Source organism: Leuciscus leuciscus (genome assembly GCF_965113295.1).
Source record: "Leuciscus leuciscus genome assembly, chromosome: 13".
Classification (NCBI taxonomy): Eukaryota; Metazoa; Chordata; class Actinopteri; order Cypriniformes; family Leuciscidae; genus Leuciscus; species Leuciscus leuciscus.
Genome location: NC_138737.1, coordinates 4,185,245 through 4,210,094, shown reverse-complemented (window position 1 = coordinate 4,210,094; position 24,850 = coordinate 4,185,245). Strand labels below are relative to the sequence as shown.

Below are 24,850 nucleotides of genomic sequence, written 5' to 3'. Positions count from 1 at the left end.
TTTGAAACGGCTTTGGCCGCTACAATGAACGAGTTAGACTTGACTTTTTATCTAAGGGGAACAGAAGACGGTGCTCGAATCGTTTCTTTGCAAGAAGGGTGTTTTTGCTGTTTTGCCAACCGGATACGGCAAGAGTCTAATCTACCAGTTAGCTCCGCTGGTAGCTAAGCGTATGGGGCTTGTTGTGATTGGTCGTAGTGTTATCCAATTGCGTGCAGTGAGATTTTCAAATGCATGATTGGTGCCGCCCCTCGAGCTGGCCGATTTTTTTCATTACTTGTTGTCTTCATCATCATCTTTGTCTTTGACTTTTTCATCTTTGTCTTCTTCGTCATCGCCATCTTCATCTTCATCACCATCATCATCATCATTATCATCATCATCATATTTTTCGTCTTCATCTTTTTCATCTTCTTCAATATATATTTCGCCTTCATCTTTTTTGTCTTCATCTTCTTCATCCTCTTCGTCATCTTCGTCTACTTCGCTCTCCCAGTTTAAAACTAGATTAAAGTCGCATCTCTTCAGCCAGGCATTCATATAATCCTACAGTTCAAACTACAATCCGGCCTCTAGCTCATAAATGCCGGAGGAGAACTGGCCCCCGACTGAGCCTGGGTTTTCCCAAGGTTTTTTTTTTCTCCATTAGGTCACCCGATGGAGTTTTAGGACACCATTAGGTCACTTGATGAAGTTTTTCGGTTCCTTGCCACTGTTGCCTTTGGCTTGCTCAGTTGGGGATATTTTGGGGATATTTAATTAAATTTTATCAATCAATAAATTCCTCTTGAAACAAACTTTGTTGTATTATTTTAATTTAATACTGTGAAGCTGCTTTGATACAATCTGTATTGTGAAAAGCGCTATACAAATAAACTTGACTTGACTTGACTTACTTTGTCCTTCTTCTTCTTCTTCTTCTTCTTTGTCTTCTTTGTCTACTTTGTCTTCTTCTTCGTCTCCATCGTCTTAATCTTTGTCATCTTCTTAGCTTTTCCTATTATTACATTTAAAATATGGAAAATAATTTTTCAATGTGGTTAAAACAATACAAATTTTTACAAATTCTGTCTTCAGATTATCAGTCAAATTTTATATCCTCGATTCTCAAATAAAAAAGTAATTAAAATGAAATTGTATTTTATCTATATATTTCTTACTTTCTCAAGTATATTGTATTGTATATCTTGTCTTATATGGATGTTTAGATATATTTTCTGAAAAACTAATGTTTTTTTTTTTTTTGCAGTGCAGGCATTCTTTAAGCACATTTGCATTTTGCTATTTGGGAGTAATCACTTATTTTTTATTTTATTTTTTTTATGTAGCAATTAAAACACTACTTCTCAAACATGCTCAGTTAATTCCTTTGTTAGAAGTCTTAATTAAATGAAGCTCTAAATAAATATCCTAGACCTTCAAACACATCAATAATTATAATAGCTGATATGCAATTATTTGTTATGTCATGGCTCAAGTTGATAAATGAATGAAGAGGGCTAAGAGGATGCGATAGATTGGAGGGGTCTAATTATCATTGAGCAGATGGCAGCCCTCCAAAGGTCAATAGACTAGATGGGTCGTTTGATTAGACACATGATGCAGAAATCACTAAATATCCCACAATGTTTAGGGGCCATGCGGAAAATCAACAAAGCCAATGAGTTCATGAGGGCACGTGTTTCATGCATGCTTAACATTAATCTTGTTCTTCATGGCACTGCTGGTGTATTTTAAAGTTACAGTCACATTTATTGATTTTATGGCATGAACGAGTGCATAACAGCATTTGAAGAATGACAGAATAAGGGGGGAAAAAGTCCATATCTAGCAGATTCTGCTAAACTGCACAGCTTTTATTGCTCAGATGTTGCTCATTCATAGTTCAGGTGATGTAATAGAGTTAATGTCCTTAAGAATCAATTTCTTGTTAAGTCTGATGATTAGTTTAAAAATAAATAAATGGGTACTTCACCACTGGCAAAGTGGCCTTTTAATAAAACATGGCTGCCTATACAGTAGAAAGGTTAAACAAATTTAAATCGGTGCTACCTGACTAGAGAAAACAAAGAAAAAAGCTGTTGTCTTCCCTTTTGCCAAATAGGTAGGAAAACACCCATAATGCACTGGGCATGTTGCCATCCAAGCACTCCCACCTACCAGAGTCAAATAACTCCTTGAGTTAAGAAAATAATTCTTAGCGAACTTTTAGCCATAATGGCGTTGACTTGTTCCCAGGTGTAAGAAATCAAAGAGTAAACATTTAGCCGTGTGAGTTATTTTCAGTTTCCAGTGAAGGATCCAGCGTGTTGTAGAATGAAAGCTTAGCGTAAAGTTCTGTCAGGAAGACTCAATTGTTGCGTCACTTACTACCTTCTCATCTATCCAATCACGTTCTAATACAAGAAGTATAAAAGACCCGTACTTACACTTGTCTGAGTTCGCAGATGCTGATGCTTTCACTCGCCACCATCCACCCCACCACCACCAAGATGGTTCTGCCCTCCACCAAGACGGGTTCTTCCCTCTAATCTCCTTATCACCTACGATGGTCCCTTCCCCATCAACCTCCCCACCACCACCAGGATGGTCCCTTCCAATACCTCACAGGGGGTCGGCTGCGCCCCTGCCTTATTCTTCAGGCAGGAAATGCTGAATCCGTACCCTCGGATTGCGAGTTACGGACGGGGCCTACGCCAAAGAACTTTATTGCATACATTGCTTGCTGGGCTGTCAATAAATGCATAACTGTTACAAGTATTTATTCTCCCGAGTCTTTCTGGCAGAACTAAAGGTTGCAAAGAAACGTAAATACGGAGAAAACTCTGCGACGGAAAATCGTCAAAATTGTTGTCAACATTTTCAAACTGGATGACCACAGATAGAGTGTTTTAGGCCCAAACTAGGGGAAAAAATTTAAGAAATTGACGTTCTGTCAGTTCCGCCAAACCATCCGAAGCAAAGCCGTCGCGTACAGGTCAAAAAGATTTTGCCATAGTATTCAGTTACAACTTACCCTTACAATAACTGTTTTGTTAATAAATCCCTGTTTATCCGACTGTCCGTGGGCTGGGATACAAAAATGCGGAAGAACGATCTGTAGTTTTCACGAAAGCCTTGGAGCTGTCGAAAGTCCACCAGATGATGCATTTTGCTAACTAATAAACGTGAATGTCTCGGTCCAGGTAACATGGAGAACGGGTAAACATTGCTCATTTACATACTACCGACAATGTAATAATACAAAGCAGGTTGAAATTCTGTGATGTATAGAGCTATACTGTAACATGAATGTGTTAGCTCATCTTGGAGTAATTCGAGGAGAAACGTGTCAAAAGCAGGAGACTTTGGAGAGGAAGTTTTGATGGGCCACTTGATGGTTATCTAAAATGGTTGCAAATATTCACATTCTCTCAGCTTTTGTTTGCATGACTAAACCCCTAGTGTCTGTCTTCACTGTCCTAGTGATGCACCATCCCCTTTTAATTTAATCTATTGGCAACATAATTCTAGTGTGAAGATGTAGAAGAACATCTCTTGTGCATAAACCAAATTGTCACATGCAGAATATGGTGGAAAGATTGAAAAACTCATTCTCATTTTTTTTATTTAGTAGGCTGACAGACAGCAGCTGCAGTATTTGTTCACTAAATACTTGTTTGTGGTGTGAATGTTTTAATTTACTGTGTGGCTGGAGTCGCTGTAAATGCAATTGATGCTCCGAACATTTCCTACATTTCACAGCTTTTGCTTACAGCTATCATATTCCACAATTAGAACACGAGCCACATAGGAACACGAGCGCAGTGCACCTGTTTCTCTTGCTCTCTAGCTCTGCTTCTCTCTACAATGCGGTAGTGAGCCCACACACCGGTCTGTGTCGAGCCTGTGTGAGCCATCTCAGTCCTCACGCTCCATTAGCCTTGGCCAGTGACAGCTTCCTGTGCAAAGCAGAAGGCCGGAAACCATGGGCGTCACTTTGTTTTAAAAAGTACTGCTGTGTGTGTGCGCAGACGTGCTGATTTTAATGTGGTGACGGGTTAGTTCATGGATATTAAGTTATGTGCCAGCAATTAAATATGATATTTTGCTGTATTTAATAAACAGTCACATGTTATATTGATCCAGAGATTCAGCGTGTAGAGACTTTGCTCATTTAAAAGTCAAATTTGAACGTCCAATAAAATCATCCAAACAACAATTTCAGAAGCACATTAAGTGCAATAGCACATTTAAGTGTTAGCAGATATTAATCAGACATACTAATACTCTAATGACTGCTAGTTGACATATTTTTGCAAAGTTACTTATAGTTAGTAGAAGTAGTCATCAAAATAAAGTGTTGTCGTATTTAATCCTAATGGTGGTGGTTGAGGAGAGATCCCCTGATATGATTGTGAAGTGTTTTGGGTGTACCGTAGTACATATGAAAGCACTATATAAATGCCTCGTTCAATCCTCCATTCATTCATTCTATATAAAAGCAATGAAATCATATTTTCACACTTTTGCATAATTGTACAAACTTACAGTACAGTTGATTGGAAATGATGCACAAAAATACTATGTACAAAAATACTAATTAATATGATTTTACCTTCAATTTTTTTTCAATCTTATCACTCTCACATGTCTAATATTTCTTCAAATCAAGTTCATTTCAACATATTAAGTTCTTCACTGACATTGTTATGCAAGTGCAAGTGCATGAACTTTTAGAGAAAAAAAAACTTTATTAGAGGCAATATTGAGACAAAATGCATTTGAAAAGTAGCTAAACTATTTGTTTAAGGCATGGTAAAATGTTTCTAAGGCTGTTTTAATGTGACCATATAACGTAAAGATAAAGAGAAGTGTAAAATCAGAATAAAATTCATATCATGAACTGGAAATGATGACCTGATAATGCATGAACTAAAATGCATTAAGTAATAAAATGTATAACTTGAATGCAATGTAAGTCGTTTTTAAAAAACGCGTCTGCCAATAGCATAAATGTAAATGTGCCTGTAGTTGAAGAAACCCACGCTTGTTGAGTATGTTTCCGCTCCAAGAGCATTTGCAGTGGTTGTATTCCTCCTCTTTGTTTTCTGTTGATTATCAGTGTCATCCTTTGCTTGTTTATGTTTGTGAGATGTCAGGCCCTCTGGGCAAACCCATCGGACGCAGAATGACAGCAGGAGGAAGGGCCTTTTGGGCCCCGGTGGAGAGGAATACAGTAAAGCAAAGCATTTCACCCAGAACTGCCTCACGGAGCCCTGCACTCTGACAGCCGAGCGCGCTCATTTTAACCTCGCGCAAACACTTCGCTTATTCTGAATGTATCTTCACGACTGAGGGAGTCGGAGCGCGTGGGTCCTTCTGACAGCTGGTAGGAAAGGGAGGGAGCGTTAAATGGCTGCCATGGCGGATCCGGTGCCTGCTGTGCAGAACCTTATTTTGGCATTTACTTGTCAGGCATATATAAACACAGATAACACACCTGGACAGAAATGGCAATAGTTTGTTTGTCCAGAATGAATTTTGTGTTGGATTCACTAAAAGCAGGTTTCTTGAAACGACCTTACGGACCTTTGAAAACATCCTTGTAATCTGTGTTCTTATATTCCTCCCGTCCGACATTGGGCCTGAAACGAAAGGACCGTCTGCTGTTCCCTCGCTGAATGTGTATAATTCCAGAGGTCTAATACAGTTTACTGTACAAGTTTTTGGCTGTACGTTCATTGTATATGTTGTACATGCGTCATATTGCCATTCAAAACATCCATTCGTATCTATGGAATCACTTTTTTTCTTTTTTTTTTTTCTTTTTCTTAAAGGGATAATTCACCCAAAAAGAAAAATGTACTCACCCTCATGCCATCACTGATGCATATGAACGCATATTTAACATAAAATAGGTCCAATGACAGATCCCTGGGGAACCCCACAGGTAAAAGAAACAAAGTCACCAAACTTCCCTGATCTGTTATAGCAAGATCCTAATTGAACCACTTTAAAAACCCTCCAATGGATCCCAAGCAGAGCCTTGTGATGGACTGGCCCTCTATTCAGTGTGCTTTCCCCTGCCCCTGGCCTAAGAAACTTGGATAGGCTCCAGCCCTATGACTTGGAAAGGTCGTATTAGGAATAGAGAGATGGATCCCAACCACATTATATTAATGAGAATCACATGGTCTGTTGTGTCAAATTCTGCACTCAAGTCCAATCAAATCAGGGCTGCCGAATTACCTGAATCTCTGATTATACGAAGATCATTTACAACTCTTAAAAGTTCAGACTCTGTTTTGTGAGCTACCCTAAAACCAGATTGAAATTTATCTAGGACCTCATTCTTTCCTAAAAAATTACATCAACTGTGACAGAACTACCTTTTCTACAATCTTTGACATGCAATATTCCAATCTATTGTCATACACTCATAAGAAGATAGACTGGAAGAAATGATTTATATCACTCTGTGTGGTTTTTCAAGTGCCATCCGAGCAGCAGCCATTCAGTGGCATTATATGGACTCGCAGAGATGGATTATTTTCCTAAAAATCTTCGCTTGAGTTTATCTGAAGAAAGAAAGGAATCGGGTTTAGGTAAATAATGAGAGAATTAAAATTTTTGGGTGCACTTTCCCTTTAAACTTTTCATCTAATAATGCTAACATTATTTGAGATTAAAAATAAATAAATTGATGACTGGCTTCCATGATATCTGACCATGGCTCATGTTTTCCAACCTAACCTTTCACAGTTTTTTTTTTTTTCTTTTTTCTTCTAACTTCTAAGTCCACTGGCCTTTTTAACACCTTTCTTAATGACTGGTGCTTTCCTACACTGGCTTTATGGGTGGCCGGTGATGCAGCTCCAGCAACATCCTTATTAGTACAATAAGGTTAATTGGTGTGCGATACCATTGAGCAAATTCCATTTTCTGTTGTAACCTTGGAGGATTTTTCATGCAGCTCACAAAATGGACGTGTCATGCTGATGGCTGAATACCGCAGCTGAATTAGTCGGTGCAAAGGTATAATCATAAATCTGATTCGAATTCGTAATAAAAAAAATCTGTCTGTGAGGAAAATAGTGTGATCATTAGTGGTCGTCTTTTCAATTTTCCATTTTTGTTCTGCAGACTGGCTTGAAAAATACTTTTTTACATGCAATTTGGACACACTCTTTTTTCACCATTTCCAGATAAACAGTCTGCACGATAAAAAACTAAGACATTGGTTGGCAGTAAGACATTTTTCGCAATGAAGATTCTTTTATCCGGATGAATAAAGGCAGATCCAATTATCAGGCTGTGTAATGCTTGAAGAAGCATAAATGCAACTGAGGTAGTTGGTATATCTATTCAAATACAGATATCACTCTGGGAAACAGACAGATTAGTATGAATATGGCAGCTTCATTATAGTTAAGGCAGGTCTAAATAATCTACACCTTTATCATGTTCATATTCTGTCTTGTAACTTCAAAACAAATGTTTAAAAAAAAACATACAATATCTTTATGTTTGGATTTAACAGTTTGACTACAAAGTGTTGCAGCTAACAATATATTTTTAGTTGAGTCAACTCAAAACATTCATCTCATCCAAATATATAAGAACTAAACCCAAATGGGGTCAGTGTTACTCCACAGAACAACATTTATTTTATTGTATTCATTCATTCATTCAATTTAGTTTTATCAGAAGTTTACATCTGTGCATTTGGCAGACATTTTTATCCAAAGGTACTTTGCGTTCAAGCTACACTCTTTCTTTTTTTTCCCCCTACAATTTATGCATTCCCTCTGTGCAATTTATGAATCTGACCCATGCATGACCGTGGCATTGCTATTAAGAAAGATATGCAATTTAATTCAAAGTGGTCAATAATGTGTAACGGAATGTTTAAGGAATTGTTCACTTTTTAATAAAAAATAAATTTTGATTACTTTTTCAAGTTGGAATAGTTACTTTTTTTCAATTCTGGATTAATTGTGAATCTTTTTCTTTTTTTCCCTTTTTTTTTTTCAATAGACATCACGATTCTCGATTGATTCTGAAAATACAATTTGATTGCTACGGTAGACATCAGTGTTTATATCCAAACTATAAATGTTTTATCCCAGTATTTCTTATTTTTAGTATGAAAGAAAGTTTATTTATTGAGGTTATTTAGTCTAATTTATATCTGAATGCTCTAAATTCCCTTCTTGTTTGCTCAAATAATTCTTATTGTGCTCACCACCCATGAAGATTGAAAATTTGTTTTCCGTGCATCACCGCAGTGTGTCCAGAGCTCATCATCACAACAGAATTCAGCCTTCTGTGAGTCTGAACGCACAAACAACACACAAACAGTCTATTCCACAGAGGCCTGAACCGGCTGTTGCCTTATTGTCCTTAACCATCTGTATCTTCAATAGCGATGGACAGAGTCCCTCACAATCCAGCCTGTTGCTGAGCAGTGGATTTGGCAAGATTGGTGCTTCCCAGCTGTATTTTCTGGAGCCAAATGCAGCATATTACAGATATGAGCTCAAGTGTCCATTATCTCTAATTAGATGGACCGTACGGGGGAGATACAAACAGCCACTTTGGAAATTATGGTGTTGACCCTAAAGCAGAATGACATTAGGAGGTCATATTCTCTTGAACTGCTTGATAAGGTGAGTGGTATGTTTGTTAAAATGGCTTACAAACAGAAATGAACTGTTTATGTAAACCACTGAACCCTTTAAAGATGATTTTTCCCATGTTTAGCTTGCTTGCATTTAGAGTATTTGCTTCTAGTGTTTAATATCAAATGATTTTCAGATATGTTACAGACGGGCAGTGGTTTTGAAAACAGACCTCTTGCCCTCTTTTGCAAGCTGATGTCACAATGGATAAAGGTCTCAGTGTTGCTTGGCAATAGTTTTTGTCCTTCCAGATGGATGCACCCTTGTTCATGCTCTACAGTGACCACAAAAAAAAAAAAAAAAAAAAAAAAATGGACACGAAAATCACGCTTAAAAATGTATGACTGTAATTTGCAGTGGGTAATGAAATATCAAAGCAAGTTGCATCTGCATAATAATTTGATTTCATGTTGACATTAATCACCTTTAACTATGGACATGAACCATACTTGTCTTTATTCTGAACGTTATATCTCATTTGAAATCTAACAAACTTGTTTTGGGGAACTTTTTTACTTTTTTTGTTATCTAATGAAATATTATTATTATTATTATTATTATTATTATTATTATTATTCTTGCCAAAATATAGTGTTCAAATATTACTTCAGAACTGGTTTATGAGGGGGTAAATCAGCTATACATTAATACAACAATAAATCTAAAGTATGCAAGTATGTAATGTAATGTGTATAAACCACACTGTAACCAAGCTACCATAAATATATAGTGGATTTTTTTTTTTTCAAGTAGCCTACTAATTGGGTTATGTAATCTAATATTAATTACTATTTTTAAAAGAAGCATTACGGAATAAATGCTATAAATGCTATATATTAGACCTTATATTTATGCTTCTAAGACATAACTGAATCATGTGTATCCCTACAAATGCAATTACCGCATGTTTATATGTTATGTCGTAATTTCAAAGACTCGCTCAAGAATACTTAGCCTTACTTTTTCTTTTTTCTTTTTTTTTACGGGAAATGCTCTGAATGGGCGACGCATGTCTCCTTTTGCCACCAGAAGAGGGCAATCCGATGCATAGCACTTGCAAAAGAAGATGACTGCACCAGTGCTGAGTGCAATCACACTCACACACTCCTCTTAAAAACCTGCTTCTGTTTTTGACAGATGTTCGGAGAAAGCATGGCGAACTGAATGTGGCTTACAGCACCATCTCTGAGCTCCCGTAATATCAGCAGATATCAGGAATACATCACTCATCCTGCGCACAGATTATTTTTTTTTCCTTCCTTTACAGGACATAAGAAAGATGTTTGCATTCCCCGCTAGGTTTTCTTCCTAGCTGCGCACCTACAGAACATCCGATGGTGCGCTTTTGCGCAAATCTCTCCAAACTTTCTAATCAAGTGGAGGATATTTTAATGTGAAGGATATAGCTGATACGCATACATACGCTCTGGGAATGTTCTTTTTGGACGCTGTCATATAAGTAAACCTCAATGTTTGTCCCTTACGCTGGGGAGAGCTCTTAGGATTTCTCCGTTGTTCACTTGGACATGTTGCGCAGCGGCGCAACTGCGGGATTGAAATAACGCTGCTGTTGCTGGAGTTTTCCGAACCTCGCCAACATCTCGGGCACCGCAGCTTTGGGCAGGTGCTTCTTTCTGAGTGTGTTTGAAGACGGTGCCATGCGGAGTCTGGGATCGCACATCGAAGGGCTGTAAAACCTGCAAAAAACGCGACATTTACGCAGAGATGGGTATGTTTCCGTTGATTTGCATGGCTCTAAATAAATCCTTACATTTAGTAAGGTTGGTTTCCTGTGATCTGTTGGCTTTTTGAATACAGTTGGCAGTACTGTGACGATATGAGGTATATATATAAAAAGCCTGCGGTTCACACCACAAGATCGTTTATTAAAATAGCTTTGCTGTGGGTTTTATAAGAGTGTGCATGTGTTCAAGGCAAATGATTGAAGCATATTTGAGTGTGTCCTTGATAGCACGCAACTTTCATCATGCAAACCTGTGAATACATCATATTGACCAGCATTTATTGCAGCATATTACATTTTGCGCGGGTGTTGTGCTTGTATATGATCAACAGGCTTTTCTCTATCAGATGTTTTGTTGCCCTGACTGGATTCTCTGAAGCTCATAGATATATTCTCATGGATAACTGGCATCTGTTGGAGAGAATCGGTGCTGCCTCATGTGTGTCCTTGTGTATCAGATTGAGTAAATGCAGATCTCATTTTAGGAATATAGCACTTAATAATCCACTACATGGGATGCAAATAACTACATTTGTTTAGTAAAAATCTGCAGTTATGCATCAAGAATGCTGTCAGTTCTTGCATCCTTCAGGAGAAATAGAGAAGAAAAAAAAAACTGTAGACTTTGATTGATTCTTCAGAGCAAAATATGCTGTCATAGTGGAAAGCTGTGATTTACTGTTTGATTTTATGCAGTCATTCATGTACCTTGGAGTGCATATGCCTTATTGTAGTCTCATAACTGTTGCTTGTTTTGCTGGCCCCTTCTTTCTATTGAAATTTCAGGAAAGAAAGAATATCCTTCCATTAGATGCCTTTAAAATCATTCTGTAATTATTGAGAGCACAGATGGTTGTCCCCATCATAAACAATCATAATCAGATCATAAATAATACCCCGCCCCCTTCCTTTTCCAGTCATCGCCCAGCATGGAAGAGTCATTCATTCAAGTATGGCTTGATGAAATGAAATGATGCTAAAAGCAAAAAAAAGGAAGTGTGTAAGAGTGAATATCGAACAAATGTGATGCTCGTATTCAGAATATGAGTATTGTCATCATAATGGCTTGATGTCGTAGTGTCTTTATGGCTGTTTACTGTGCAGATGATGTAGGTGGATGTTCACTTCTACGCCTCACAGGTGTGCTGTTCGCTCAACTCGGTCAGCTCAGCCTTATTCTGCTGACATTTATTACACTGACTGCTAAGAGTAAAGCTTGATCAAAATAAATAAAACACATTTAGCAGAAATGTTTGGATGAGCCTCACAATGAAAAGACTATAGTTCTTATTGTAACCTATACAGTGCATCATATTAACATGACACTGTTTTCTGTAAAGGGATGAATACATATTTGGTTTTGCGAGTGGCGCAGCATGTGTTCACCTCTTCCACTCTCTCCCTGAATTCAGGGCTCGGGACACCCCAAACATGGGTCTTAAAGCAATATACTCCCAGACTATTACAATATGTCACCCTGAAAAAAGACAAACGGTAAGAAGAGAGATATGTTGTGAAAAGAAAATTGAGCATATTTTTTAAGGCTATTAAAATTGCTAGCATCATAACAATTAAGCACCCCAATACAATTATCATTATAATGCGTAAAAAATAAATAGGTAAAAAAAATTCTCATTGCTGTAATACTTGAAAATCATCCTGTGAGGACACGTTTTTTTTGTTTTGTTTTTTTTACAATCAGCATAATTTTAGTTTAATCAAACAACTATAATTGTTGCAAATGTACATGTCTAAATACTTTGTTACAGTAATTCGATTTTTTTTATGTAATACAGTAAGCTACTGACTGTGCTTAATGGTCATAAAAGTCAAGTCAAATTAAGTCAGCTTTATTTATGTGGCGCTTTATACAATACTAATTGTTTCAAAGCAGCTTTACAGTGATAATAACAGGAAAATAATTCAATGATGCAAACAGAGTTAATTTCGGCTGTACAGCAGATCTAACAGAAAGTCAGTTCAGTGTTGATTCAGTTCCATTGTAAAGTTAATAAATTATTAAATTAGTTAATTTAATCTATAAAGCAGTTCTGCAGAATACAGTGATGTCATTGCCAGTTCAGTTCGCATAATATTGAGAAAAGTGTAAATGAAAAAAAAGAATGCAATGAAAACAAAATTTCATTATTTTCATTATTTTCTTTCTTTAATTCATTATGTATATGTATTTATGTATTTAATAAATAATAATTATTACATAATGCAATAATTAATCTAATATTTTTGTATCCATAATTTAATTTCAAATGTTTTTAAATTATATTCTAGATTTTCATTTTCTTTAGATTTTTGATAGTGTGAGATTTAATCTTTGCAAATGTGTTTGTTTTGTTTTTAAAGCAGTATCTGCACTGCGACTGCCGTGAATGCCATAATATTTAGCAGAATTTAACTGTCATGTCAGTAACATGTTATGTTGCAGTATCCGTCACTCAGTTATGATACCATTGTCCCACACTGGCACACTTAAACAAGCTGTAAAGAAATATTATAATAGCACAGCACGAAGAACAACTACTTACTGTCACATTCCTGTTAAGTACCTCAGTGCAATATTACAGCGCTACATAAAGGATAAGACCCAAAGCTAATTCCTCAATCCCCCTCCTCTCGTTCTCTCTACCTGTCTCGCGTTACCGTCCACAACACACTGAAAGACATCTGGACACATCAAGTGTCCCTTATTAAATGCCTAAGAGCTTTCCCAGGTAATAGAGTGGAGAAGGTGTCAGAATAGACAACTGGGGAGAGAAAGACAGAAACATGTCAGCGAATGAGAAATGGATGCAGGAAGTAGCCGTATCTGTGTCTTGGTCTTGATTGGTCTTGGTCTTGATTGCCAAAAAATGTGAAGACAGTTTCTCGGTTATGACCTGTGCTGTCCGGGGAAATTAAAATGTGGGTAATGGAAATATCATTAAGTTTGATAGGAGGAATAATAGTAAAAATAATCTTTAGATGTGAAATCTCTTTTGTGACTGTTGCACGTGGGCTCCTATTTGAATGTGATGGGATTACTTCAGAGCTGTTCAATTTTGTGTCAGATTATCTTTGTGTGAGATTAGCACTGCTGTTTTGGGATTGGCTGTTTTTTTTTTTCCTGCTCGCACAGAAACAAATCACAGATGGGATTAGAGCTGAAAAGTTGGCCACCGTTACAGTGGTATTTTCTGCAGGGCTCTGTTGATGCTGTATGTACTTTAAGTTATGGTTGTAGTTTATTGTATGCAGTGAAAGTAATTGCATGAGAGAGTACATAATCTTGACATAACAGATCAAATCCGTCTACAAAGAGGACAATTGTGTTGCTCAGATATTGCTCTTTCATAGCTTAGGATAATGCAGTACGAGAAAATAAGATCGCTGTTGTATCTCACTTCTTTCTCTAAGGCAGCAATGACATGAATTGGAAAGCAAATGAAGATTTTTGATGAAGTCTTATGATGTTTCTCCTGAGATGAAGACCTATCATCTGTTTCCTGTAGAGTTTCAAAAGAGATCTCAATGAAAGTCTACCATCAGAACCAAACTGTCTGAGCTGTGACAAATTTTATAAGCAAGCTTCTTCTTTTTTCTTCTTTTTTCAGTGGTTTCTCTTCAATTTGTTTAGACACAAATGAGTTATCAAATGAATGTGGATAGTATAGCTCAGATCATTTGACCTTGGGAGATTTGACATTTGATTGCAGACGTATTTTATTTACATATACATTGAATTAGAAAAGAAACGTGAGATTACTGAGGTCTTATTCCTTGCCGCGTATGAAAAACAATTGAGATATTAAAGGGATCTCATTTAGATTTTTCTTTCCCATGGGTATCTAGCATCCAGCCTGTGAGATTGCTTTCAGCACAGAAAAGGCTTTGCAGAAACTGCGGTTTTGAGACCTGGATATGTGGACGCGTTTTAATGTTGGTGGCGTGATGAATGAGTTTTAAGATCAAGGGCTGGTTTACACGCACTGTTTGACTGCATTTTGGCTGCCGTTCCTTTATCGTGATGAATTGGATGCAGGAAGGTGGGGGAGGCCAAGATGCACTTATGCTATCATGCATATATGCAGCGAAAGACAAATTAAGTGGAGGTTTTCAAGTTTGGTCTTTTTGTACGTAAAGCATGACTCATGAGGGTGACTCCAGCCGTTACGCTGTGAGAGTTAATTAAAAGTTTGAGAATTTGCATGCAAACCCTATTGGCTTGTACAGTTGCTCCTTGTGTCCTTGCGTACCTTTGCATAACTTCATTTGATCTTGCCCAAGGTGTTCTGTGTAACTGGTAATATTGCAGAGACTAAATTGATTTACCTGTCCCTCTTTTTCTAATTAGGCTGTTCTTGCCCTCCCAAGTGACATGTGGAATTTTAAGGGCTAGAATGCTTTGCAAAAAGTGTGTTCCGGGTTGTCTATTGGATTTTTCACATGTTAAAATCCACCTACGAACATCGAACATCCTAGCAACCACATAGCAACATGGTAAAAACACTCTATGAACTGTGGTAGATTTTTCCCTAAACCTAACTATGTCTTATAAAATATAACACGTCTACAGTCGACGTCGGCCGAGTCTAACCCTATACCCTAGCGCGTTTACACATCAACGTCAGCTGGGTGCTAATCCTATACTCTAGCTAGCTTGCTGCGCGGCAAAAATCGACAGACCGATTTCAACAAATGTCCTTCAAATGCTTTAAACACTAGTCTAAGGTTTTCATTGGCCATGTCGATTACAGATTGCCTACACCAAACACTGATCCCTAAACCTACCCGTCACTGTAACCTAAACCAATTAAATCAGCTGCAGGGCGGGATTTCCGCTGAAGTGGTTTTGGGGGAAAAATCGCGCACATAGTGCAGGTGGGAGGAGCGTCGTGTTCCGGCTACAACTGAGTTCCCACGGGACTTCAGCGCGAGACTACAGCTAGCCGTCTAAAGCACTATTTAGGTGAGTTTAAACAATGGCTAAGTTGCTAAACGCATCTTGTTGTCATGTAAGGGCCCTGTTCATGTTGGAAGGACATTTTAATTGCATTTTGTGTCTGTTAAGAGGCACAAAGAAACTCTTTAGGTTTATGCCCCCATAACTGCCGTTTTAGCTGAATGGGAGCTCTGGGCATTAACTGTAACAGCACCGCGTTTCAAGCACCAATCCGGTTCGTTTTTTTTTTTCTATAGACAGTACTCACAAAGGTAAAACGATCAAGATTAACTTAAAAATTCACCGGAGTTCTCCTTTAATGTCATAATGTCTTTTCCAGAGAATCCAGCCCCAGTTTTAACTGAGTTTGTGAGTCATGCTCGCACTTCTGCCATTGAATTTCCTGCAGTAGGGCTGTGCAGAAGAGCTGGATTGATACCTTTTGAAAGCAGATTCAAAGTGTTAGTTGAAGAAATATGAAGAATTGCTGAAACCAGTGAATAATAAAAACAATAATCAAGTTAAATAACTAAATTTGAAACGGTCTCTGTAGTGATCATTGACAATGCAGCACTTAGCCCACAAAGAAGGGGATGGAAGTCTTTCTGTGTGGATTGTCATTCGGTTGACTTGTTGGGCTGATACGTTTGATTGTCAGTCTGTGATGGCACTCTCCTCGGTCTGACTTTTGATCCATCCTGCCACAAAATTGCATAATGCATGGCAAAATTGTCCTTAGGAAAAGTCTCAAGTGAAAATTGTCACCTTTGCCTCAGTCTCCCCATGCTGATCCCTCTTAGAAGTGTCAACTTCCTCTTTAGGAGGGTGGCTGCAGGCCCCACTTCCTCTTTTATTTTTCTGCAGTCATCCCACTTGTCAAGGCAGCTGTCTGTATTTTTTAACACTCAGAGAACCACAACACAAATAAACAGCTTAATAACTAAAAGTCTCATCTGGTTATCAACACAGCAGTTCTTCATTTTATTAAAAAGCTTAGTCCTTCATTGCGGGAAAAAGCAAGCATTCTTCGTTGCCAAATGCAGGAAAAAGCAAGAAAACTCTAATAAGAATACAGTGTATAATGTAAACAAAAATAATTCTTTGTCTTTTTTCTTTTACAAGAAACCAAAATAAAATGTCTGTTATGTGCCTATTCAAATCACAATTTATATTTAACTTGGTCACACAATCTCATTCTCATACAATGCACAATGCATAAAAATGATCTTAGTTAAACATAAACCAAAATCTTAGAATCTCTGCAATGGATCCGTTTTTTCACACTGTCTCCCACAAGGGATAACGGGATACAAATTCTAGACGCCTTCAGATAGAAAGTATAACACTTAAACACGTGCAGTTAATATCGTACTGTACGTAACTTACATAAGTTATTCATCACTTTAAGAGCACCTATTGCTCAGTTTTATATATCTCATAGACTGTACATAAATAAATCAAAGTCTGACTCATAAAAGTTTCTTCGTGATTTTCGTGATCTTCGAAACAATTTCTGATTTTTTTTTCAAAATGTAAGAATTCATAAATCTCAGGATAACAATATTGATCTTGTTTCAACTCTTTTTCATTTCTCTCTAAATCTTTCTTTATATTCAATCAGAATTAAAGTTTTATTCAAACAAAAAGCAAGTTTCATTACTAGCATCTGAGGGTATTTTCCCTCCCAAATCTGGTTTCCAGCATGACAAGTTGCTATTTGCAGGACATAGACACTTATGAAAGTCTTATTGACAGCTTTCTGGGTGCACTCTCAAACACAACAAATACAATACTCAACAAATACCAATTTGGTTGAATTTAACCATAATAATTGCCCTTAATATGAACATATATTTTTTTAAATCCTTAAATCTTTTAAATGTGTGGAATGGTCCCTCTGTCGAACAGGGTTCTGCAGTCTGACAGAATGAAGACAATGTGGTTCCTCTTCCCTGTCCAGCCGACAGAGGGAGATTCCGGGGACTCCTGGAATTAGCTCGCCAAATTGTGGTAGATTTTTTCCCCTATGCACCTGACTTAGGTTGAACCTGGTGACCTTGACACCTGAAAATATTATACTCAGTTGCAACCTAAGGCTGCAATCTAACCCTGCCTAAGAGTCTCACAAAGAGTCGAATGACGTCTCGCCCCCTATCGAACACTATCACTCGGGAATAAGGTCTCTAGTGTTCTTAACGCTATCCACACTATCACTTGGTAGTAAGGTCTCTAGTGTTTCGCTATATTTAGCTTGCTTCCCTAACTAACTTGCTGCAGCAATAATCGACAAACAGACTGACTTCAGCAAATGTCCTTTAAATGCTTTAATCACGGCCGGGGGATCTCAGAGCAGTTCTCCAGAGAATCTCTCAAGAAGAAGCAAGGCCAGTGGATCTCAGACAAATTCCATTGAGAATCCCACCAGCGATCACAAATACAACAGGTTTATATAGGAGTATGGCAAAAATTACATGAAACATTTCTTAATTTCCCCACGATTTTATTGGTTCTTCATAGACAAGTCCTCTTGTTACTAAGTAACCACAAGGTTTCAAGTTTAGACATCTGTCTAGTTTAATTTCCCATATTTGTTATTTTTATACTCACACAACCAAAGTCCACACGAGTAAATTCACTGGGAAATAGGCCTTAAGTTATGTAACCATAAACCTCGGCTACTTTGCGCTGTTACGCATTTACTTCAGACTAGTCACAAGAAGATTAGGGACTGTGTTTTTCTCTGATTATTTCAAATGAATTCAATGGCAATTTGCAATGCCACACAGAACTGATTGTTCTGTAGATAACAGGTTGTTCAGTCGGCCTACGCTCAGTCTTCAAGACTATTAGATTAGCCTTTTTCATTCAATTGACCTACACAAAATGTTTCGATTAGATCTGGATCTGGAGGCTGGTAAACAGTGGTCAGGCTGGATGATTCAAATGCATTGCTGCTCACCATTGTACATTTATACAATTACTTTTATATTTACTCAATAGTTGTAATATGGTTAAAGATTCAGATGGTACAGCTTTGTGCTGGCCACTCAAGATAAACCAATAATTTCCTGTTTTTGCTCCAAGAACAGCAGAGAAGATGCTGTTATCACCTTTGGCACACCCTTAGCTTGAAAAAAGCTTAATTTCTGCCTAAATTGAGAATCTGATAAAGCATAAAGAGACACTGAGCCAGTCAAGGAGGGAATGGAAATTCTCACTGTCCTTTATTGATCGACAAATATGTTTTCATTTATTTTAAATATTTTACATCCTGAATTTTTTTCTTAAAATAGCAATTTTGTCTCTCTTATTATTTGCAGTATGAAACCCATATTTCTTCTTGGGAATACAAAAGGAGAATTACTTTGCTGGTCACTGTTTTCCATGCAATTACATTGAATAGGGACTGAAGCTTTCAAGGTTCAAAAAGAACCAAAAGCACTATAAACGTATCACAAAAGTAGTCTGACTTATGAACTATATTCATATGATAGCTTTGTGTGATGAAAGGACCTAGATTTACTTCATTATTCACTAATTATCTTTTTCTCCAGTGAGCTGTTAACCTCTGCGACCGGCTCATTGAGTCAGTTATTTGAGTTTGAGAACCACATCGGTCCAATTTGTGAACAAATCGTTTGAATCACAAACTATTCAGACCATTCATTTTGGAACTGGATTAACCGATTCATTTGACTCAGAATAATGATTCACTCATCACTCAATCTCTACTTCTCGAAATAAATGTAATATGAAGTAAAATCGTTTTGGAAGTACTGTAATGTAATGGCAACTGAAGTACTTTAAGATTTTAGTACAGCATGATAAAGCACAATTGATCAGTTAGTATTTTCTAGCAATGGATTTTTGATTGTATCCTTGTTTTCAATTAGAGAACAAGTAAATCACAAGGACATGCAGGCATCACTCAGCTCTCTCTCTCTCTCTCTCTCTCTCTCTCTCTCTCTCTCTCTCTCTCTCTCTCTCTCTCTCTCTCTCTCTCTCTCTCTCTCTCTCTCTCTGAACAATGAACATAGAGAACAGTATTCTTTTAACTCAACAGTCCGGTTTCTCTACCACAGAGTGTTTATTGAAGCCAATGTGTAATTATGGTTTTTGAAGAAAGCTTAAGGGGAATGTTTTACGCTACTAAAGTTACTCTTGCCTATTAAGCTTTTTCAGTTGCTTCAAGGTAAAGGTGTATATTTGCTTTCATTTTTAATTAAAGTACATGAACTAAGCATGGAAAATCAATTGACACTGGCATCTTTTAAGAATGCCAGAAGAACAATTTGCATAATAATCACATTTAATGTAAAATGAAAATAAGTTAAATAAAAATTCTGACTTGAAGCAAGACAAGTAAGTTCATACTTTCCACCTCCGTACAAAATTGTATTCAGTAGACATTGGCTATGTAATTTGATAACCTACTTTTTGCAAACTGTGTAGCGGGACTAATTAAGTATTTACTAAGCCTTGTAAGCAAGTTATCAGTTTTTGACTAAATGCAAAATGGCAGACTAGGATCAGAATTGACTGAATCATGGCTTATCCCTTCTTTCTCTCTGTGTTTGATGCAGGATCCCTGGTGAGATCCCGCTGGCTGATGATCCCCCTGCTCGTGCAGGCCTGGCTATTGGCTTCCCAAGGCAGAGTCCGAGAGAAACCATGTCCCCGAAGCTGCCGCTGCGATGGCAAAATAGTGTATTGCGAGTCAAATGCCTTCCGTGATGTGCCAAAGAATGTTTCTGTGGGATGCCAGGGCCTCTCTCTGCGGTACAACAGCTTGGTGAACCTCAGGGCTGGTCAGTTTGCCAGCCTCAGCCAGTTGGTCTGGCTGTACCTAGACCACAACTACATCAATGCAGTGGACAAACAAGCCTTTCAGGGTGTTCGAAGACTAAAGGAGTTGATTCTCAGCTCCAACAAGATCACACATTTGGAAAACAACACGTTCCATTCGATCCCCAATTTACGCAATCTGGACCTCTCTTACAATAAACTCCAAGTCCTGCAGCCGAATCAGTTCCAAGGCTTGCGCAAACTTTTGAGTCTCCACGTCAGATCGAATTCCCTAAAGACGGTTCCCATGCGAGTGTTTCAGGATTGTCGAAACCTAGAGTTCCTTGATTTGGGTTACAATCGATTGCGAAGTCTCACCCGTAATGCATTTGCGGGACTTCTCAAGCTGACTGAGTTACACTTGGAGCACAACCAATTCTCAAAGATAAATTTTTCTCATTTCCCAAGGCTGAATAACCTCCGTGCTTTGTATCTGCAGTGGAATCGGATAAAGTCAATAACCCAGGGAATTACATGGACATGGACCTCTTTGCAAAAGCTGGACCTCTCTGGGAATGACCTGCAAGTGTTGGATTCAAGCATCTTCCAGTGTCTCCCTAACTTGCAGACTCTTAATCTGGACTCCAATAAGCTAAGCAACGTGTCTCAAGAGGCCATATCAGCTTGGATCTCTCTTACTACCATCAGTCTTGCAGGAAACATTTGGGAATGCAGCCCCAGCTTATGCCCCCTTGTAGCCTGGCTAAGAAACTTCAAGGGGAACAAGGAGGCCACAATGATTTGTGCTGGACCAAAGGAGGTTCAGGGTGAGAAAGTCATCGAGGCTGTTGACACACATGGTATCTGTAAGACAACCCCCACCACTTACCTACCGATCTCCTCCACTGCAAGCTCCCCATCCAAACCTGGACGTTTCCCCCTGCCCACTATGTTCAGGGTGAATGAGAAAATAACTCGCAAAAACCCTGTTGCGCCTTCCCCGACAGCTGCTTCCCCACCCATCCCTGAGCAGGACTTTGAGCATGTTTCCTTCCACAAGATAATAGCCGGCAGCGTTGCCCTATTCTTATCTGTGGCCATGATCTTGCTAGTGATCTACGTCTCCTGGAAGCGTTATCCCAGCAGCATGAAGCAACTGCAGCAGCATTCCATGGTGAGAAAACGCCGGAAAAAGGCACGGGAGACAGAGCGCACCCTCAGCTCCCCACTTCAGGAATATTATGTGGACTACAAACCCACAAACTCTGAGACCATGGACGTACTGGTCAATGGGACAGGACCCTGTACCTACACCATCTCCGGCTCCCGAGAATGTGAGGTATGATCCGTCGCCCTCCTAAAACCCATTACCACTGCGGGGAACAAGAGGTAAATGTCCAGTCGATGTGAGGCAAAAAAATGTGTTGTCTCCCCCCTTTTTCCGCTGCTAGCTGTTCCCCTCTAATGGGTAGGAAACATGGGTCAGTGCATGGCAACTTGAGTCCTATGTTCTCAGGCGGTAATCAGAGATTTATTTACCTCTTTTTACCTCAGGTATACTAAGATAAAACATCCTCAAGCCAAAAACACCTTGTTATATATCAAACAGCAGCACTGGTTTGGGAAATGTTTACTCTCTACTGGCTTAAAGCAAAACATTGAGTGCTGCTTTTAAAATACACCACTGATTGGCTACAAAAAAATCACGTAGTTTCAAACTTTCAAGTCTCTGTGCATTGCTCCTTTCCTATCCTCTGTGTGTTTTTACATTATTATCAACATACAACACCCCAGGCAAATGGCTGCTGAGTCAAATTAATTGTGGTGGCCTGCTTTTTTTAAAGAAAAGAGACCGAAAAAAGACATTGATGAAATGTGAGAGCTAATATATTCGTCTGGTTCCTAGATACATTTTTGCCTCATTTTGGATTCAGTGGTTTTGGTAGCAGTGACCAGATTATTGAAGAGTTGGAGAGATTTTCCTTAATCATACACTTTGTCAGACAAATCAGCAGTTCAGGACATAATTAAAGGTACACATTGCTAATCCTTACGTAATCCGCCACATGGCTACTCGTGGCTGCTAGACATTTGTCTTGCAATTGCATCCCATAATTTATGCAGTCTCATACATTCTTCCCAAGAAATATAAGGCACAGGTCCAGACATGGGGAAAATAAACGTAAAGCCTTTTGCCATGAAATAGCTAATCATGGGAGTCAAGGTATAGAAACAATACACATAACATTTTTATTCTAGCCATAGAACAGCAAAAGCAAAGGCAGTCTTCATGGTAGGTCTAATTGTGCATGGCTTTCAGCAAAGGTCATCTTGAGTATCATCTCCATCACATTTCCAGAAATGTTAGAACAAGGTTGAGATCCATTGGGTGCCTAACTTGTGGGACAGACATAATTTTGTCTTGGATTGTTGATTCAGCAGATTGTAGGTAAATTTGTATGGCAGTTAAATTCCCATTGTAAGTAATGAACAAGCCCAAGGGATGTATTTCAACAGCTCTAAAATGTGATAAAGCTGATTTCCTTTTAGTTTTGCAAAGGAAGCAATAACAAGGAGTTTGTCCTGTGAAACAAGGTCAGATGAAATAATTGTTGACGTGAATTAATGAAATTCACAAATGGATGGAATTTACAAGTGTTTGACTAAGAGGCTAAGCGATTTGTTTGGAAGTGCTATGGTGATTGTCTTTGCTTTTGCACCAATAACATTTCATATTTAATTTTTGTGGTTTAATCTGAAATGTAAATGAGGTGCTGTGCTTTTCCACTTGTGTATTGTTGCTGTGTTGATTCATTTGCTTTATGGTCTTTTTGTTGTTAGTATCCATCATGTCCTTTGCCCCCTTTGTTGCTCCTGTTGATGTGTTTTTCAGCCTTATGACAATTGTGATTGAATTTTTTTGTCCGTAAATGAAAACTGCAGAACTAAACCCTGCATTTTAACAAGTCACCCATACCACAATGTGTAACAGTGATATTGGGTGATTTGTGTGAATGACCTTTTGTGAAGCATGTGTTTTCCCTATTGCTAAGAACCCAAAAAGGGAAAGCATATAATTTAATGTACAGTATTATGTATTCTACTTAACGCTAGGATACAGATATTTATGGTTTTCAGAGATGTACAGCCCTGGAAGAACATACCAGATTCATAGATGCAAGTAGAGTTGTAGACACAGCAGAAAACATGTGAAATGCACTATTCATTTATTTTTATCTTTTGCAATATAGGCTTTTATGAAGCTCCAAAGTGAATCACTATTGTTTAACCCATGTCCTATACACAGTGACAGACACACAAACATTTCCTTTTGAGTAAATCTGACTGAATCCTGATGATTTTAGAATTTAGCTACAGTTTAAGATTCATTAATATTGGGATGTAAATTCCTTAATCTGGAATATTTGGTTACATCCTTGTGCAATGGGAATATATAATCAATATCAATATTTATAGTCTGTCTAACTCTATGGGCCATATTTTTCCGATCTAGGCGTATGGTCTAAAGCGCACGGTGCAAGCACACTTAGGGCGAGTCCGAATCCACTTTTGCTAGTTTAACGATGGGAAAAATGGTCAGCGCCCGGCGCATGGTATAAAAGTGTTGCCTCTATTCTCTTAAAGAGTAATGGGTGTGTTTTGGGCTTTACGTGCAATAAACCAGTAAGAGTCTCATCTCCCATTCCTGCCAGTTGCGCTCACGCCATGGCGGATTCGCTATTTACATGACAAAATTTCATAGTGGAAAGACTGAACGCTTCTCCAGAAAGGAAGCGGATCTGCTTGTGCGCTCATCCTTTCATTTTTAATATCTGTCATATTTGTGTGCTGCTGTGCGTCCCTGTGTGTGTAATAAGCAGAGTGTATGCGCGTTGTGGACCCGCCTATAGGCGCACATTACTAACGCACTCTTTAAATAACAAAAAAGAATATTGCGCCATTGACTTTAGACCAGGTTTCAGTTGGTCAATGGCGCTGTCTATTTCAGTTGTGAACACACCTCGTTTTCAGACCAGCAGCCCATGGGCGAACAGATGGGCGCAAATGCATTTGCTATTTAAGCAACGTGGTACAGGACGTGAAAATGATAACTGTGTCAGGCTGAAACTAGTAAAAAAAAACACTTGCATTGCGCCTGGCGCTGCATTGCACCGGGTGTATGATAGGGCCCTATATCTCTCTCTTTAATCGTGCAGTTGCTCTCCTTCTTGAGTTAGATGAGTCCCTGGCAGCTTTTTGTTGACAAGGCAGAACCACAGGAAGTCCAGGCAGTTGGCCATTACTGAAGCCCCTTGTTGTGAGCAGTCAGGCTGCCCATATTTACAGCAAGAAGGACGGTGATTCTATCTCGGAAAATTGGAAGTGTCAAAGAGCGATATCAGAGACATAAAGCTATGGATGTCAGAAAGCAATTTTTATCGAACGGTGATAACCTGTGACCTACTGTGACCATGGTCAGAGGCATTGCTCACACACACACAGATACACAGAAGAGAAGAGAAGAGAAGAGGTATAGAAAAAGACTGAATGTGAACTTTGTGCTGACATTGCTGTGTGATTGACGACTGGACTCTCTTCTACACTCACAGCGATAGATCTGTTTGAATGGGTGGAGAATAACAGATGAAGGACGCAGGGTCTTGTTCCATTTGGAAATGAATGCTTTGCACAATCAATATTTGGAAATATGATTTTTCATGT

At 38.4% G+C, this 24,850-nt stretch overlaps 1 protein-coding gene across 2 annotated transcripts in view; it reads left to right on the top strand.

Annotated features, from left to right (window-relative positions):
- The first annotated feature begins 8,405 nt into the window (after positions 1-8,405).
- The window catches only part of LOC309512329 (leucine-rich repeat transmembrane neuronal protein 4), a 124,383-nt gene continuing 107,938 nt past the window's right edge, over positions 8,406-24,850 (top strand). The window contains exons 1-3 of one of the 2 annotated variants that reach the window (XM_082187867.1): positions 8,406-8,651; positions 9,801-10,392; positions 19,927-21,467. In XM_082187867.1, the coding sequence (XP_082043993.1) occupies positions 10,389-10,392; positions 19,927-21,467 (1,545 nt within the window). In that variant the 5' untranslated portion in view covers positions 8,406-8,651; positions 9,801-10,388. Of the gene's footprint in view, positions 8,652-9,800; positions 10,393-19,926; positions 21,518-24,850 lie in introns of both variants that reach the window. The other variant, XM_082187868.1, reaches the window with a different exon arrangement.